Source organism: Tetrapisispora phaffii, chromosome 3, assembly GCF_000236905.1.
Source record: "Tetrapisispora phaffii CBS 4417 chromosome 3, complete genome".
In the NCBI taxonomy this organism is placed as follows: Eukaryota; Fungi; Ascomycota; class Saccharomycetes; order Saccharomycetales; family Saccharomycetaceae; genus Tetrapisispora; species Tetrapisispora phaffii.
Genome location: NC_016522.1, coordinates 427,890 through 445,527, shown reverse-complemented (window position 1 = coordinate 445,527; position 17,638 = coordinate 427,890). Strand labels below are relative to the sequence as shown.

The following is a 17,638-nucleotide window of genomic DNA, read 5'->3' as shown; positions in this document are numbered from 1 at the left end:
ATTAGTGTAAAACATAGTTTTCATATCTTTAGTGGAGCAACAATTCAACAATATCAATTTAAATTGTATTGTATTTTTTCTATTTCTTTCTCAAATCTAATAAATTTACATTTTGAAAGATATAGGGAGGCGACAGTTTTTATGATAATACAAAGTTTTACAACAACATAGCAGTAATACGCATCTATCATAGTTTATATTACGATACGTTATCGTGTTTTGGGAATACGTGAATCAGGAAAATAGCAAGTTGGTTTCGCTATGGATTACAAATATGAAAATTCTCAATATTATGATAATCAAAGATACCAAAACCATATGAAAGAATTTCCACCGAATCAGCAGACTAACGAAGTATCACCACGAATAAATAAAAATACAAAGCATACACCATACCCAATCGACGATAGTATAGAAGTTAATCATCGTGCTCCAGTAACTGGTACAAACTTTCCATCCAAACCGCATACTTATGTAACTCCAGTACACACGCCGGTAGAGCAAACTTTCAAAATGAATAGTTCTCAGAATAGCGATGCGATATCAAATCCTTCATATTTTGATGCAAATAACCAATTGGGAAAACCCAATAATAGAACTCCAGTAATAAACCAACCTTCCTTTAATGCATCTTCCAATTCATTTGCTTCGTCAGAGACTTCAATTGTAACAGCTCCTGATATGATACTCAGCCAACCTCAGTCAAAGCCTGCCATGATGAAGAACCCTTCTAGAATTCAATATGAAAGAACTCCATCAGATAACGAAGTTCCCCCAACACAAACGAGCAATCTTAATAATACAAAAAACAATAATATCAAGCAGAGTAGAAATATTGATCTATCATCATATCCACCTGAGGCAATCGATTTTTATGAAATATATAAACGTACTCTTGATGATTCTTCGAATTTTACAAATGAAGTGCAATTTAAATGGTGTGAAACTTTATTTGAATATGCATTCAAGGACTCTTTTATTTCTCAATATAATATAAATGCAGAGCGATTAACAAGAAAGTTAACGCCTGAAGAGGTTATTAAAAACCAGAAAATAATGATTGATCACTCATTTAAAGTATTGAGCAAATTGATTTCGAATAAGTACCCCAAGGCTATATATTTAATGGCCACCTTATATTCTCACCAGCCTTATCTTAAAATTAAAGACAAAAATATTATTGGAAGAGATGATGCAAGAGCATTTGAATTATACCAAATAGCTGCAAAATTTAATCATTCTGATAGTTTTTATAGAGCTGGTATTTGTTGCGAATTTGAAAGAGGGATCTCAACTGATCCTTCTAAGGGCATTACAAGAGAACACATGATTCAGAAAGCTATTGGTTTTTATGAGAAAGGTGCATTGATATGCCAAAACAAACTTTGTATGTATAAGTTAGGTATGTGTTACTTATATGGATTAAACAATAATATTAATGAAGTAAGCAGGCAGCGCATAATACAACCTGATGTTAGATTATCAGTGAATTGGTTTGAAGAGAGTGGAAATTCTCAATCAGTATATGAGCTTGCCAAAATATATGAATTTGATAACCTATTAAGCCCTATAAAAAAACTATTGATTGATTCCAATATGCACAAAGATCCTTCCAAATCCTTGAGATACTATTACAAATGTGCGACAGAGTTCAATCATTCATTATCTCAATGGAAACTGGGGTACTGTTACGAAAATGGATACCTTAATTTACCTGTATGCGGTGAAAAATCCATTGCCTGGTACATGAAATCAGTGAAGACCAATCCCAATGCTGTAGCAATGTTATCGATTGCAGGATGGTATTTAACTGGTTGTCCCAACGTATTGAGACCCAATTTAGTTGAATCATTTACTTGGGTACTTAAAAGTTGTCAATTGAGTGATGGTAAATTTAGTAAAGCTGAGTTTATTTTAGGGTCTTATTTTGAGTATGGAATAGGTTGTAAACAAGATATGAATAGAGCTATCAATAGGTATGAAATAGCTAGCAAATTAGGACATTTAAGGGCAAAGGAAAAGCTACGACAATATGGCATTCCAGTTTAAATAATTTAAAATAAATTTATTTATATAAATGCTGTATGCAAAAGAGACGATAAAATAAATGATAATGTATTAGTAACTTATAATTAACGATTTAAGAAAAAAAACAATGTAATATTAGTAACATTGGTATTTGTATATAATTCAAATGATGAAATCAATTACTCTACAGATAAAGCTAAATAAGTAAAAAAAACACAAATAATTAATTGTATATGTAGTTAACCTACCATATAACTTCATTGACTTCTAATTTCGTTATATAATATTCGATCTAATTAAAATTAGTTTGATAACTCTTCAGCTTTCTTAGAAGCGTCTTCAGCAGCAGCGTTGATGGCTTCAGAGATTGGTTGAGAAGCTGGAACAGAAGGGAATTCCGAACCAGAAGTGGCGGCAGCTGGAGCAGAAGAGGAAGCAGCAGTGGATTCTGATTCGTTCTTCTTGTCATCAATGTTTAATTTCGACTTAATCAATTTAGAGACTGGACCTAATTTCTTGTCTAAGGATTGTAAAGTTGGCTTAGCCTTTTCACAAGCCTGTTTCTTTGCGACTTCTAAGTTCTTTTGTAAGATTTCAATAATTTGTTTAACAACTTGATCAATTTCAGTTTGATAGCTTTTGTAAACAATTGGTAAAGTGAAAGCGATTAAATCGACGATTATTAATAGATTAGTGAACGAGATTAAACTGAAGACTTTATGTAAGAACCAGAATAAAGCACCAGCTTTCAAAGTATTTTTTGGGGAGGCTGCGAATACCAATTTTCTCATAGCAGCCTGCTTAATTGGCAATTGCTTTAAAAATTCGTCAACATAAGGTCTAATGAAACCTACTGTGTTTGGACAGTTTTGAATGCCATATTTAGTGACTAAACCGTTACCATTGCCTAATAGCAAATTAGTAATGAATTCGATTGAACCTGTTGTGAAGAAAACTAGATACAAAGTTTTACTTAAAAATGTTAAAATATTAACATTTTTAATGAATAAAATGGCAAGTAAACTTGCACCAAATAATTTGCCAGTTTCAATTGGATTTTTCCAAGTTAAAACATCACATTCAGTGATGCATTTGCAAGCGCAACAATCTTTCTTTTGTTCAGTAGACATGGCTTAAGAAGTTCACTTCGTTGTATATATATCTATCTATAGATATATGTATATGTAACCTCCAAGTATAAACGGAACGAAATAAATGAAAGTAAATATGTATATAATGAATAGTAAAGATTGCCACAAAAGAATATTAAATAGTAGGGAATGAAAATCAAATAACAATATCCTTTATAAAATAACATGATATATATATATATATATATGCGAATGGCAGTATAGGAAAGTTTGAATATTTTAAGGCTAGCTGAAAATGAAAAGAAAGGAAGTTAAGTTGATCAGCGACATGGATATTTTGATTTTTTGGGTAGTAAGATAGTTAATTACTAAAAATGAAGAATTTTAGTAGATAACATCCAGCACCGAGAAGCGAGGGCGTCATAGAGAAACAGCATTAACCTAAATATAGACAGAGATATATTGGTTGAGTAGAAAAGTTCAGCCGAAGTTTAAGCAGGACCGACATACAGCGCAAGGGACCACCAGTTCAATGAGCTTAATATGTGTTCGTCAGAACACATATTAATAGAAAGAGAAAGAGACCTTGCCATTCCATTAGTTTGGCTAGATGGGTTCAGCTGTGAAGATGGTAGTACTTTGGACGCGACCACCTCTGCTCGCGAAGCTAGAGAGACTATACGACTATGCATTGGTTAGCGTTATTTTGTAGAGTGGCAGCGGTTGAGCGGTCTTTACCTACCATTGGTGTTTGCAGCCTCCACTACTGCTGGCCAGGTACTAGCGTCGTCGATGGGATCGAAGAGAAACGCTACGATGGAGAAAGACACGCGCACGAGACGCCAAGAGACACCCAGAGAGGGCCGGCGGGTGAACGACATCAGAAACCCGAAGAACGCCGTTTGCAGTGTTTTCGGGACCAACAACACTGAAAATTTTTGTTTCCCGCTGGAGAAGGACAACAGCCAACGCCCGCTGTGATCATTCACTAATGGTGCCATGGACGGTATAGAAGGTAATGAATTGATGCGCAGCAGCTTGTATTGTGTGATGCGAGGTGTTTTGCGGTTTGAGTCTAATTATTCAGCGCTGGATGCTGTCAGTGGGCACCGACGTGGTGGTACTGTTACGACCGTATCAAAAAGTCTATAGGTCTGTGTCATAGTGGTTCTCTGTACTTATTGCGCTTGACTGTGTGGGTATCTGTGTATGTACGTGTGTCGGGTAACGTGTGTGTTTGTGTGCGCGCTGCCGGGGAGTATATATGCAGTCATGTGACGTATATATGTTTACTAAAAGGCAATTTGTATGCTTCTTATTCATTATTTATTAGCTTGTGATGATCAAAAACACACACACACACACACACACACACACACACACACACATATATATATACTTCTACTGTATCAAAAGTTGATTATGCATTATAATAGGTCCTTGTATTTTAGATAGGTCGGCTTGAGTAATGTTGATCTCGCTATTTCGATGTCAGTATTAATATCATCGATTAATTGTTCTTTGGAAGTATAATTCAATTCCGGTCTAATGTATCCAAGAATATTGAATTTGATCAATGCTCCATAGAAATCAGATTCAAAGTCATGCAGTATATGCAATTCCACTGTCTTCTGAATCGCATCCACATCTTGCTCATTATTATAAAACGGATTCTTACCCACTGATAATACCACAGGCAACTTCTCCAAATCTCCATTGCTTGCATTCAATTGAGCTCCGTAGTTGTATATCACTTCACTGCCATCTTCTCTGAATTTTATATTCGAAGATGTTTCAGTCCCGTTATTGTTAATATTCAATGCATCATTCTCCATCAATTGACAATATCCAAAATAGACTCCCAATGACAGGTCGTCATTGATTATGCTTGGAAGTTTGTCAATATCGATATTAGCAGTAGGAATACCTAATTCACTAGATCCGCGACCAAATCCATTGATCACTTCGTTGAACTCAGAACAAAATATAGGATATGGAGCTTGTGGTACTTCAGGTATAGCAACGTCAACCGCTCTCATTATGGTAAATTGTTCTTGTTTAATTTATGCTAAAGAGTGCACTTTCACAAAAATTTAGTTGTTCCTTTCTGTGTGTCTCTCCCCTCGCTGTTACTACGTCAAGATGTCTACGTTGTTAACCTTACCTTATATATATATTTCTCTCTGTTCTTAAATTATTTCAATCAGGAAGTTCGAAGTTTTTCAAAATTGCTAATACTTAAATTTTCTAGAACAAATCAATGCGGCTCAGCGCCGACATTTAAACTGCTAATAACAAATGCATTAGTAATTGTATTTACTAATAAATTATAAAATGATTAATAATTATATTTAAAAGTTTAAATATTGTTAGTGAGTTAGTTTATTCTATATTATATGCTGTTTAGTGACCTTTGCCAATTGAGTACCATGGAGATCTCGTAGTTTAATTTTGGATGTACTTCCCTTTCTCATACATGCTGTATTAAGTATCTGATGATCATTACGCATCCATTTCGGGGAATGATTTGATGCTACCTGTTGTGATCCATTCTTCAATTAGAATCGATAATCTTGCGGCACCAATAAATTTGGAAGCAGAAACTGAGTTTATTAGGTTTCCAGCAACCAATCGCAATAGCTTTTCTCCCTGCTTTCCATAATGCTCAACAAACTGCTTCCCTGCTGCTTCCCACCACGAACATAAAATGATGAAATGCGAGTTTGTTAATAATTCTTTATCCATGTTACAAATCCTTGCAAGGAATCTCCACGATTCACTTATTGGGATAGGATTTCTCGATTCAGCAGTAATTCCATTAAATTCAGTAGAAACAGGTAATCTAGTGATTACAGAAAATAAAGTAACCATACCTCCCATTCTTTCGTCATATGTCGTCTCTTCTTCCCATTTATTATCTTCCTTACGTTTCCATCCCATCCTTAGCCTACCTTCTTCTGTATCAATTTTACATGAAAAACCTATAACAAATGGACATTTTTTAATAAATCTTGCTTTCAATAATTCTGTCAATTCTTCATATCTAATCATTAATAAAACAGATAACTTCCCAAGTGCTAATGAAGATGCTGGCTTGACTCGAACCTCGGTTTCTGCTTGAGATACTATTGCCTTACATATGAAATTCAATATCCAATTATATGATAATTGATTTGTCTTTGTTTCGTCAACGAGTTTTGTCAGTTCCTCATAAACATTTTTTAATTGCTGGGTGCTGTTGGTCAATTGACCGAATTTTGGATTTATTTTACGCTTATGCTTCGATAGTATACTCTTGAAATTTTTATCACCATTTTTAACAGGTTCAATTATATCACGCTTGATTTCTTTTATTTTATCTTTATAATATAAGAACGTTTTATTAATCTCTTTGAAGTTTGTAATTTCTTTGCCAACATTTTGATTGTATTTCAATTCTGCCAATTTCTCTTGTTGCGTCTTCAATGCCTCTTCCTCCTTTCGAGCTTTTTCTTTAAGCTCTAATTCTTTCTTTTGTTTATCAAGTGCTTCTTTTTCGAGTCTCAATCGTTCTTCTTCCTCTTTGCGTTTCAGTTCTTCCTCAGCCTTTTTACGTCTTCTTTCTTCTTCTATCTTACGTTCTCTGTCTTCTCTCTCTTTACGTATCCTCTGTTCTTCCTCTTTTTTACGTTTCTTAATATCTTTAACTTGCTCTAAATTGCTATTTACTAGTGCATTCAATCTCGAAGTAAATGAATGTTGTATCGATAGAACCGCTTTTTCCTTTGAGTTGTCAATCTCAATCTTCTTTACAGTTTCCAAAGAACCATCTGCTTGGTTATTATTAACTAAGAGATTGCCATTGTTTGAAACTAATACATGTAACGATACATTTATCCTGGGCAATCTAGAATCTAAGTCTAGATCCTTCATGTATTGAAGAAGTTCAGGATTGAGACTTGGGGTCTCTTCAGATTTACGTAACTCAACAAAGCTATTCATATTGTTCACCTTGTTTAAACTGTTTATCATGATTTCATTATCTAGTTGCTTCCTTGGCAATCGAAGATGTGGAATACTTTCATCCTCTTCACTTTCATTGATATATGTATAATCTAAATTAGGAGAAGATAAAGGAGATTCTTGGATATTCTCACTCGTAACCACCTTATCTAATAGATCATCATTCTCACTAGAATTCAATAAGTCATCAAACGCAAATTTCATAGCAGCGTAATAGTTTTCTTCCCTTTTATGAACCTTCTAAATGTCTGTCTTTTATTTACACTCAGATCACCCAATTCAATTCACACAAATACAAAATAATTCCTTAAGATTTTTTAGTATCCTGCTCAGATGAATTTGCACTTTACATACTTAAAAATTACTTCCTGAATAATAAATCATTCCATTTAACATATTGATTTATTCTAAATCGATGGATTGCTAACTATTAGATTTCCATTAATATTTCAAGTTTTGTTTCGGCTTCTTACTCCAGTATAACCAACGTACAGAATGATTCTCTCTATTCACATTTCAAATATTATGGAATTTTGAGAATTCAATGAACGGTCGAAGCATAGGATACATATATTTGAATATTTGAATATATATTAAACCCAACTTGCTCGAAGTATATAGCGGTAAATTGAAGATAGTATACAACTCTCAATATACTATTTTAAGGAAAGGAAAGTACGTGTACCTGAAGGTTATTCTTTGATTCGAACTCTTTGGTGTTAAGCTATTCAATTGCCATCATAAGTACAAAGTTCCTTAAGATTGAAAAGATGCAAAGATTAGCGGTGAATTATAATTTGTGTAGAGGTTTTTTCACAGGTTCTGCTTTAGCGAAATCAGCATGTTCTATTGTAAAACCAGTCCATCATTTGGTGAAAATTGATAAGGCCAAGTTATCTCCTAGATTTCCAGAATTGAATTTTAATAAAAATGATATCAGATCTCCCGCTTTTAAACCAGTAGCAGTTTGTCAAGACAGAGGCCAGGAACATTATTTGAACACGTTACAAAGTGACTTATTGTTAATGACTTACTCTCATGGAAAGAAAAAAATTGAAGGTTTGAAAAGAAGACCATGGGATGGCACATCTCCATACCATTTGAATAGAAGAACCAAGAATCCCAAAGGTTCTAAATCTCAGTTACCTGATGTTAATCCAATAGATTGGAAAAATATACCAAATATTGAAAGCGTTGTGTTGAACTGTTACGTTTCTCAAGCGAAAGAAAATCCTCTTTTAGCGATCTCTGCAAGCTTACAATTGCAACAAATCACTGGAGTAAAACCAATCCCACTATATTCAAGAACTGATGTTCCTTCCTGGAAGGTCAGGAAAGGTAACCATATGGGTGCTAAGGTGGAATTAAAGGGTCGCCCAATGACCCAATTTTTGTTAACTTTGTCAGAAATTGTATTACCAAGAATAAGAGAATACAAAGGTATCAGTAATACATCCGGAAATAAATTTGGTAGTATATCTTTTGGTTTAACACCAAGTGATGTAAGATTCTTCCCAGAAATCGATAGCAATCAAGATTTATGGCCTGTATCATTTGGTATGCATATTAACATTAATACATCTGCACAGACCGATGCTCAAGCAAGAACTTTAATCAGCGGGTTCCAAATTCCATTCAATGGTTCTAAAAATCAAGAATTTTAATACTACATTGAATAATAAGCCTACCCTAGTATATTATAAAGAAATAAGATTCATACTCTCCCTGTAAATAAAACAGCAGACCAATACATGATCATATAGTAAATATTACCTATAAAACTATTTAAGCTTGTATACCTGATAATAATCATTTCAAGAACATTATTAATAATATTTATTGCTATACAATCCTATATATGAAGTTAGTCTTCATAAAATTAACAGCCTAATTTCTAAATGTGAAATTCTAATCGGAATCCGTATCTGGATTAGTTATATGTAATCCACCGACAGAAATATATGGCTCTAAAGGCATATCATCATCTTTAATATCTTCAACCTTTTCTATCTCATTTTCTAAGTAGTCATTAATATTAATATCTGTTGGTAAATCATGCAAATTTGAATAATTATTATCCAAAGTACCTGTTCTCTTTCTTCTTTGCTGTGCTTTGGTGTAATAGCTTGTTGTCGTATTAGATCTTGCCAAGTCATTATTATTGTCCTTTTTTTCTCGCAATGGTTCAAATATGTCATCGCTATTGTAAGCATTATCCCCTGGAATATCCTTCAAGTAACTTTCAACATCATTATCTGAATCTTCATCAGATTGTTCTGGTATCTGATCTTTTTTATTCATTAAGTTATGAAATTCTTTAGTGTGATCTACCAAGTTAGTTTCAATTTTATTCGCTTTAGCCTCATCAGATATTGTTTCTAAAGACAGTAGCTTACTCTTAATCTTCCCATGCTTAATACCGACTTGTTTGGAACTAGTCCTTATCCTAACTTTCATATTTTGTGGTCTTATAACATTATTCTTTTGTTTCAAACTAATTGGCAAATTAGGGGGTGCTTGAAGAAAATTGGCAGTCTTAATATATTTTAGTCTAACTTCTTCAACATATCCTGACACTAAACTCACGTTTCCTTCTCTTTTAACTGATGATATATATTTGTTGCTCATGTATGAAGGACTTCCTAAAGATTTATCCTCTAACGCACTTGAAGAGGCAACTTCGCCAATCTGGTCGTGGTTTAAAGAGGAAGTAGCTGATTCAATATCTAAAGACTTATTAATACTGTCCGGTTTAATGACCCCCCCACTTAACAATTCTGCATTGCTTGACAAATTCTCTGCATTATATGAAATTTCATTTAAATCCTTATCCACTTTCGATATTTTTGAAATATTGTTTATTACTTCTTCCGGATAAACATATTCACTATTTCCAGTATAATGGCTACTTTTATCTATAACCGAAACTTGTTGATCAGAAAGGTACAAAGATTCATTCTTATTTTCATCTTTACTTTGAACTTGAGTTTGAGAAAAGTTAGAAGGTGTAGGATCATTGCCATATGTAAAATTGGAATCAGACTCAGACTCAGACTCAGACTCAGAGTCAGAATGAAAATTGAAATTTACCTTTTCATCATTAACGACTCTGAAAACTTTCTTCTCAGAGCTCACTGAAAACCCATCTGTAGAATAATTATTTGGCAGCTTCTGATAGTTTTTAATTTCTTCCGTAGATTTGTTACTATTATTAAAATTATTATGATTGGCACTGTATGTCACAGATCTGTTGGCGAAATCTGATTCATCGGAAGAAATATCGATATCACTAGCTATAAAAGAATTATACCCTTGATTGTCATTAGAGGAGACCATATTGAATGTATCATGTTTATATACCAAATTGGGCATGTCTGTATTTGCAGCGGTGGTGTCATTTATTTGGATCGGTTGTGTAGTCTCAGATGAAGCAGCTATTGTCTTAGCAAATGAAAAATTATCACTTTCTGTTGTAGTTGCTGTTGAGATCAACGTCGAACGCTTGCTTAAGGTATCATGATGTTTAGAATTTTCCCTTTCTTCAACAAAATCTTTGTCATTATATTCTTGAAAAGGATTTGAGTTGCTATCTTTGAACTTCATAATACCATCTGCATCTAGTGATAGAGCACCAATGGGAGAAACAGCATGATCGCTATATATATCAATATCAATGCCAGGAGAAGGGCTTGCACTTCGCCCTTTATGCTTCGCTAAAAAATCATCAATATCATCCACTAATTTTTCTGCTTCTGACCTTTGTCTTCTATGCTTATTCTCATCACCCAGACATTCGTTTAAAGACTCAACGTTGGTAATCACTCCAATATCATTATCATTATCAGGTTCAAATTTCTTTTTAGTTTCACTTTTATTATTTATATTTGACCTCAAAGTTGCAGATTTAGATATATTTCTCATATCTAGTTTTGGTGGAAGTGGTCTTCTGCCTAATACAGTACCTGATGGACGCAGAAGTTCTTTTGAAATATCTGTATTTGCTGGTATGATGACATTAGAAGAAGCATTAGTTCTAAAAGGATTATGCTTTTCATTACTCTCGCTATTTGCTATAGAAGATACCGCAATTTTTTCTACTTCTCTTTTATTATTCGTATTATCTATTTGATCAAATGGAGATGAACTGACAGGTTGATTTCGTAGTGGTTCTTTGGACAATGGATTAATTTTATTTTTCGATGCTACTTTCATTTGTTTTGTATTCTTTTTATCATTGGGATTATCTAACTTTATTATATTTTCATTATTACTACCAAAAAAGAAAAATGACTTTCTTTTGGGCTTGCTAGTATCATATGATTTAAGCATAATTAGTGTTTCTATATATATCTTAAATGCTAATTAGTTCCAAAAGTGGACATTGTTCAGCTTCAAAAATACACGTTAGCTTGTCAATATTAAATGATATCAATATTAACTATCACTTATATTTCATTTCTATACAATTAGATAGTTATAATATGATACAAAACTTTCCTTTAAATGTCCATATAGATAATATATGTAGGTTCAGACATCACAAATATTTCATTATTTCTATTTGCAAGTAGTTCCGATTCCATTGTTTCTCCGCTTGAGCGAAGAATTAGTAGTACCTTAGGAACCATATGCAATAATATAATGAACAGAGTATTGACACTTTCTTGGAAATTGTGCAGGATTTAAGAAGTGCGGCTTCATTTTTAAATGATATGGTTAAATATTAAACTGCTAATATGAATGTTCAAAGTAGATAAATTATTGCTATGCATTGAGTAAAAAATTAGGAAAAATATTCTCTAACTACTATTTAAGTGTTCAATATATCCAAAATCATTTGGAATGCCTTTAATATATGCTCTCCAACTCCACCAATACTTACAATTCGAACTGTACTTGGATGTGGAACTTGTGTAAAGTTTGTATATTTTGAAATATCGAGAGTTTTGAACCAATCTTCTGATTCATGCAAATTATTTAGATGTAGGACTATGATGTTACAGTTACTTTTTGTGGTGAGGTCATTTAAGTTTTGATATATCAAGTCAATATAGTTTTGTTTTGGGCATTTCAAATATACCTTCATAATATCGTAAGGAGATTTTTCTTTAATAGTATCCATACCAGCTTTAACTGATGCAACACAATGATCTTTAATTTGTTCTTGAGTCATAAATGTTGATCTAATTAGAGTTTGCTTTGGATTACGTGTAGTGTGTTCTTCATTATTGTACTTTTCAACATCAATTGTGCTTTCACTAGAATTCGTATTCCTAGTACTATTTCCACTACCATTTTCTGTTAACACTATGCCTTTAGTGTATTGTGTTAGTTCTTTGGCGTAGTTGGCAATATGATTTTTTGATTCTTCTATTAGAGGTTTATTTTGTGATATTATGTGTTCGAGATCATACAACATAAAGGGATCCAATGCCATTTCAGTCATATGGGTGTCCAATGATGTCACGAAGTTAGTATACGAACGAGTGAAGGCCTTTATGATACTATTATTCTTTGAAAATTTAAGACTAATAAAAAATTTACTCAATGTATCCATAAATTTTAGTATATTTTTTCCTTCAGTTATATGAAATTCATCGAAGTGCTGTATACAGGAATATGTTGATTTCTGAATTTTATTCATAATTATATTATTATTCTCTTCTTCAACCAATTTTGTTCTTTCTGACAAATAAAACGACCCTCTTATATCTAGTTCTTTGGATATAGAGAAGTAATTATTTGTATTTTTAGAAACCCAACGTTTGTTTTTAAATGCAAACAAAATTGTTAATGTTAAACAGCAATCTAAGATATTAAAGGTTTTCAGAATGACAAATTTATGCTTACAATGTATAATAAATTGTAACTTTGATTCATCGATGTATTGGTGCAATGCAGTTATACAATTACTAATATCGTTATCTGAATAACTTTGAGTAAACGTTACAAACAAAAGACTATTCTTTATGTTTTTACCAGAATCTTCATATTTTGTACTAATGTTATTTAGTTTTCGCCATATATTCTGGACATCTTCATTGTCATTCTCATTTAGTTGAGTACGTTTCTTCTTAAAGAGAGCAGTAACCTTTGCTGATTCAGATTCTCTTATTCTTTTCTTTACAGGCATTTGAACTGTCAATTATGTTTCAACTTATTACTAACTTTATCAATTCGTTTCATATCTAAGAGGACATTTTGAATAATCACAATTAATATTTCTTTCAAGTTACTTTTAATATTTGTCTTGATTTTTTTAAACACCTTCGCCTGCTTTAAGCTATGTATATTTACGGTCACAATATAAAATACAGATGGTAATGAAACAGATACTATAAAGACAAATAGGTTACAATAAAACAATTATTAAACAAATGGGATTTATATTTTAGTATACACGTTATAAAATGAAGATTACTATTTAAATAATCTTGTTTTGATAATATTACGTTTTTTTAAATGATGCACGCAATGACAGTTAAGTTAATTTTCTTAATGAATATCTTGCTTTTCTACTTTTTTATTATTATAAGAAAACCGATTCCTTTTGATTATAAATTTTCGACTTCCTTAACAACATCATTGAAAGTTTCCTTGTATTCTTCTTCCTTAGATTTACCTTCCTTCTTCTTGTTACTACCTGGAACAATAAAAACAACGGAGGTTGGTCTCTTAGTAGCACCTGCTGAACCTAAATCTTGCTTGGATGGGATAAATATGTATGGGACAGAGTTGTCTTCGCATAAAACTGGTAAATGGGAGATAACATCACCTGGAGAGATATCACCAGCAATGACAACCAAACCTTTTTCACCTTTTCTTAAAGCCTTACCGACTTCCTTAACACCTCTCTTGACATTCTTAGCCTTGGAAGCCTTCTTAACAGTCTTTAAAATTTTCTTATTCAATTTCTTGGAAGCTAATGGTTTAGCAAATGGTAGAACAGCTGGCATTCTAGCGTCATAATTATCTTCTGCTTTAGATTCGGAAGCCATCTTCGTTTGTGTGTATGTGGACTAGTTTTTCTTGATTCCTCAAATTTTAAAATGAAAAAATTTCAATAATAAGAATTGATATACGAGCAACCTATCTTTATAACAAAATAATAATATTCTTATATCTAAAATAATATCATTTGATTTTTCACAAACTATCTTTGAGCAGTGATTTATTTACTAAGACTATATTATGTATCTTATTATGCTCATCTCATCTCAATTCTCAATGCAAAAAATTTTCACTAACCATAAAATATCATTTTACACGATAAATAATTTAAAATGTTTTAAGTTTCATAAATCATTCATTATAAAACTCGGTTATGAACTAACGTTATTAACACAATGCCCGCCTGGACATCCTTCTGTTAGATCATACAACTGCTTAGCATGTACCATCAATGAACTAAGCATAAGCGAGACAAAGATTATGCTCTGTCCAACTTCCTCCTTGTTCAAAGCTATTATGAACAAAGGTAAGCCTTCTGTGCCCCTAAATATGAGCTTGTATTAGAACTGATTCAGGTGGATATTTATGGTGGATTCGATATAATGGGTACGAAGATATTACATATTTTATGACACTTCCTGATGCTGCCTCCTGGTATTATAATGTTATACACTTGAACTTTAAAGCAAACGCGGCAAATGAATTAATGGCTTAAAACGCAAAGGCTGAGGTCCATTTTATGGACCGAGGTTTGAACTTATTAAAACTGAGGACTGATAATGGTCCGGACATTTTCAACCAGATAACTCATGAGTCTTGTAGTTCAAAAGGTGTTGAATATCAATTGACCGCTGAATTTTGTAGGCTTCTTTTCACCTGTAATCATTTGTGTAGGTGACAAACATTACTTGTATATTATATATATATGTATATAATATGTATCAGAACATCTTGTTTTACATATTCCTTTTCCAGCAGCTGTAAAGACGGCGAATTTCCATAAGCTCTAATGTAATTCTGTGTTAGAGCAATGATCTAATATCTACATTTAAAATACCGAAAAAGGGTTCAGCTCTTGCATTTGAAACATGATCATCTACATCAATCCATATAGTGTTTAAACCTTTGTCTATAATATATTACTTCAAAATCATTTTGTAAATTCAGATCCTTTATCCACTATGAGTTCTTTGACCACACTACCATATTGTTCTTTTATAAGGTTAATGTTATTCCTTATTTGATCGGTTATAACCTCTTTAGTTTTTTCTTTATGCGTAGTTACTAACATAAATTTGGATACACAACAATCATTAATAGTAAGTAGTTGCCTGTTCTGGCTAAATGCTTTCCCATTGGACCACGAAAATCTAAACTCCACGATTGCCTTGGTTTTATTTTAATATAATGTTGACTCATTAACTATTTCGAGTGGTTATGCAGTTTACTTTTACCATATGTGCAAAGATCACACTGAAAGATGTCTATGTCTTCCTTCGTTAATTGAAACATTTTCAATATCTGTAAAAGAATTATGTTTGATATTATGAATCAACGCATCTAACAGAAAGTGATTAGTTCTTTCATGTGCTTCTTTTATAGAAATGATTTTTCTTTAAACGATGATGATGGCTTGACCCAGCTAAACTTATATTTAATTGTAATGTTAATATCACTATGTTTATTTTTTCTTTCGCTGTTTTCTATTAGTAAGTATTCTGATTTAATCCATAGCTTGTTTTCTATATTATAAACTTTTACCCGTAAGGTACTGTTAGACAGAAATTTATAATTTTTTTGTAGTGACAATCCTTTTTGGATCCTCAAACCATTGGCGGATATTACCGTAGCATCTTCCTGAGGACAGAAACATACTTTGATTTCATCAAAAGTTTCATTAGTATTTATTTTATCCTCAGGTATCCTTCTCCAATTATTTTTAATTCATTTTGATCACCTCCTGTACCGTAATAGGTTGGTGCCTTATTCAGTGTTTTAAACTTAGATAATAAGTTTTAGTTGTTTGTAAATTTGATACCTGAACCTGTATCAATTACCACATCAACCAAGTCCTCCTTAGTTGAATTGTACCTGTTTTTTTAAGGATCTTACTTTTTTTTGTAAGTGGTGTCTAAGGTTATTATTATTAATCTTCAGGTTATAAGAAATATTTCTGTTATTATTCTCTCTCTTTCTTTATACTCGATATCTGAATTGAATATTTGATATTCTTCAACTGTTTCATCAGTTTCTTGATGAACTAGTCTAAGAGCTTGGTTTGTTCGTATATTTACAAGATCCTTATTTCTAAAGTTTACTCGTTTCAAAATTTTTCTACTTAATCTTTCTATTATTGTACATATAATATTGAATTCAGAGGTGCCAAGGAATTGTTCCAGCGTAACAATCTTAGTAAGATTATTGAACTGTAGGGAATTATTGGGATATTTTCCCGAAATATGAACTTTATCCAAATCTTCCATCTTCGTTGAGGAGTAAGCTTTTTAATGCATATTTTTCGTATTTCTTGTATGATATCGATTATTTTATTCATATCAATAATATATCCAATAACTTCCTCACAGTTAATTTTTCTTTAATCAATCCTGTTAGGAATTGATGTTCTACCTCAGAAATTGTTGTTCCTGCGCATAATTTTGTAACCTCATCCAGGCTGTAAAAGTTAAGAAATTGTTCTAATTTCTCAAACCAATCTGGGAATGGCTCTAACATATCTAGCGTATCATTGAACTTATAATTTAGTTGTACTGTGTTCATCCAGATCTCAGTACCTCTAAGCGTTTTGAATTTAATAATATTCGGATCTGTATGTTTAATCACAATTTGTGCTGCATTTTCCGCTGGACTTGATATATATGATTTAGAGTCATGCAACTCAGCATCTGACAATTGATATTTAGTAAAATGATTGCCATTCCTAGCATCCTTAGCATTGATTTTGCTTGTCGTTTGACCTTCTAAATCTGCTAGTTCCTTGGTGTACCTTTCAATTGCTCTTCGGATAATGCCTTCATTTTCTTCGAACTCTAGGATTTCTTTTAAATCATTGTCATTCGTAATATCTGGATTGGCATCGCTATTCGAGAATAGTTCTTTACGAGCCTTTCTTAATACGACTAACCTTCTTCTAATACCCTTAATGATGCTGTCATTGTTGTTAGCATCATGAATAATCATGTTGGACATACCATCATTAATCTCACGAATGGAAACAGATGAATTTGAGTTCATCCGGGTAACATCTTAACGTGAAGAAACAAGCGCGGAACCAGCAACAGGGTCAATGGTGTTGACGTTGACTGGGTGGATAAGTTGTTCGTTTGCATTCATAGTTAGTAGGTAAGGATTATTATAGTCAATCCGATTAGTTGTCTTACTAAATAAACTACAAATAGCAGATACTATTAGAATGCTATCATACACTGTTGCATTCGAGACTTAAGTATCGTCACATTCTGTTCCTTATATGTCGGTCTGTTTCATATATTAAGCTACACATCTGCTCAATAGATGAATTCATTACTTTAATATATTAATAGTTGTAA

The 17,638-nt window shown here is 32.5% G+C and overlaps 9 protein-coding genes across 9 annotated transcripts; 2 read left to right on the top strand and 7 right to left on the bottom strand.

The window, feature by feature from the left end:
- Positions 1-261: 261 nt before the first annotated feature.
- ACK1 (Ack1p) lies at positions 262-2,049 on the top strand (the record flags this gene model as incomplete). The annotated part of the gene is made up of 1 exon (XM_003684737.1): positions 262-2,049. The coding sequence occupies one exon, from the start codon at positions 262-264 to the stop codon at positions 2,047-2,049; it is 1,788 nt and encodes a 595-aa protein (XP_003684785.1).
- Positions 2,050-2,330: 281 nt separating this feature from the next.
- Positions 2,331-3,158, bottom strand: TPHA0C01950 (reticulon family protein; the record flags this gene model as incomplete). The annotated part of the gene is made up of 1 exon (XM_003684736.1): positions 2,331-3,158. The coding sequence occupies one exon, from the start codon at positions 3,156-3,158 to the stop codon at positions 2,331-2,333; it is 828 nt and encodes a 275-aa protein (XP_003684784.1).
- Positions 3,159-4,546: 1,388 nt separating this feature from the next.
- Positions 4,547-5,158, bottom strand: FMN1 (riboflavin kinase; the record flags this gene model as incomplete). Its single annotated transcript, XM_003684735.1, has 1 exon — positions 4,547-5,158. One exon carries the CDS (start codon positions 5,156-5,158, stop codon positions 4,547-4,549), a length of 612 nt encoding a protein of 203 aa, XP_003684783.1.
- Positions 5,159-5,621: 463 nt separating this feature from the next.
- Positions 5,622-7,325, bottom strand: GLE1 (nucleoporin GLE1; the record flags this gene model as incomplete). Its single annotated transcript, XM_003684734.1, has 1 exon — positions 5,622-7,325. One exon carries the CDS (start codon positions 7,323-7,325, stop codon positions 5,622-5,624), a length of 1,704 nt encoding a protein of 567 aa, XP_003684782.1.
- Positions 7,326-7,891: 566 nt separating this feature from the next.
- MRPL7 (mitochondrial 54S ribosomal protein uL5m) lies at positions 7,892-8,785 on the top strand (the record flags this gene model as incomplete). Its single annotated transcript, XM_003684733.1, has 1 exon — positions 7,892-8,785. The coding sequence occupies one exon, from the start codon at positions 7,892-7,894 to the stop codon at positions 8,783-8,785; it is 894 nt and encodes a 297-aa protein (XP_003684781.1).
- A 244-nt stretch (positions 8,786-9,029) lies between these two features.
- On the bottom strand, positions 9,030-11,450 carry TPHA0C01910 (uncharacterized protein; the record flags this gene model as incomplete). The annotated part of the gene is made up of 1 exon (XM_003684732.1): positions 9,030-11,450. One exon carries the CDS (start codon positions 11,448-11,450, stop codon positions 9,030-9,032), a length of 2,421 nt encoding a protein of 806 aa, XP_003684780.1.
- A 481-nt stretch (positions 11,451-11,931) lies between these two features.
- SNU56 (Snu56p) lies at positions 11,932-13,254 on the bottom strand (the record flags this gene model as incomplete). Its single annotated transcript, XM_003684731.1, has 1 exon — positions 11,932-13,254. One exon carries the CDS (start codon positions 13,252-13,254, stop codon positions 11,932-11,934), a length of 1,323 nt encoding a protein of 440 aa, XP_003684779.1.
- Positions 13,255-13,675: 421 nt separating this feature from the next.
- Positions 13,676-14,119, bottom strand: NHP2 (snoRNA-binding protein NHP2; the record flags this gene model as incomplete). Its single annotated transcript, XM_003684730.1, has 1 exon — positions 13,676-14,119. The coding sequence occupies one exon, from the start codon at positions 14,117-14,119 to the stop codon at positions 13,676-13,678; it is 444 nt and encodes a 147-aa protein (XP_003684778.1).
- A 2,503-nt stretch (positions 14,120-16,622) lies between these two features.
- TPHA0C01870 (uncharacterized protein) lies at positions 16,623-17,324 on the bottom strand (the record flags this gene model as incomplete). The annotated part of the gene is made up of 1 exon (XM_003684729.1): positions 16,623-17,324. The coding sequence occupies one exon, from the start codon at positions 17,322-17,324 to the stop codon at positions 16,623-16,625; it is 702 nt and encodes a 233-aa protein (XP_003684777.1).
- Positions 17,325-17,638: the final 314 nt, after the last annotated feature.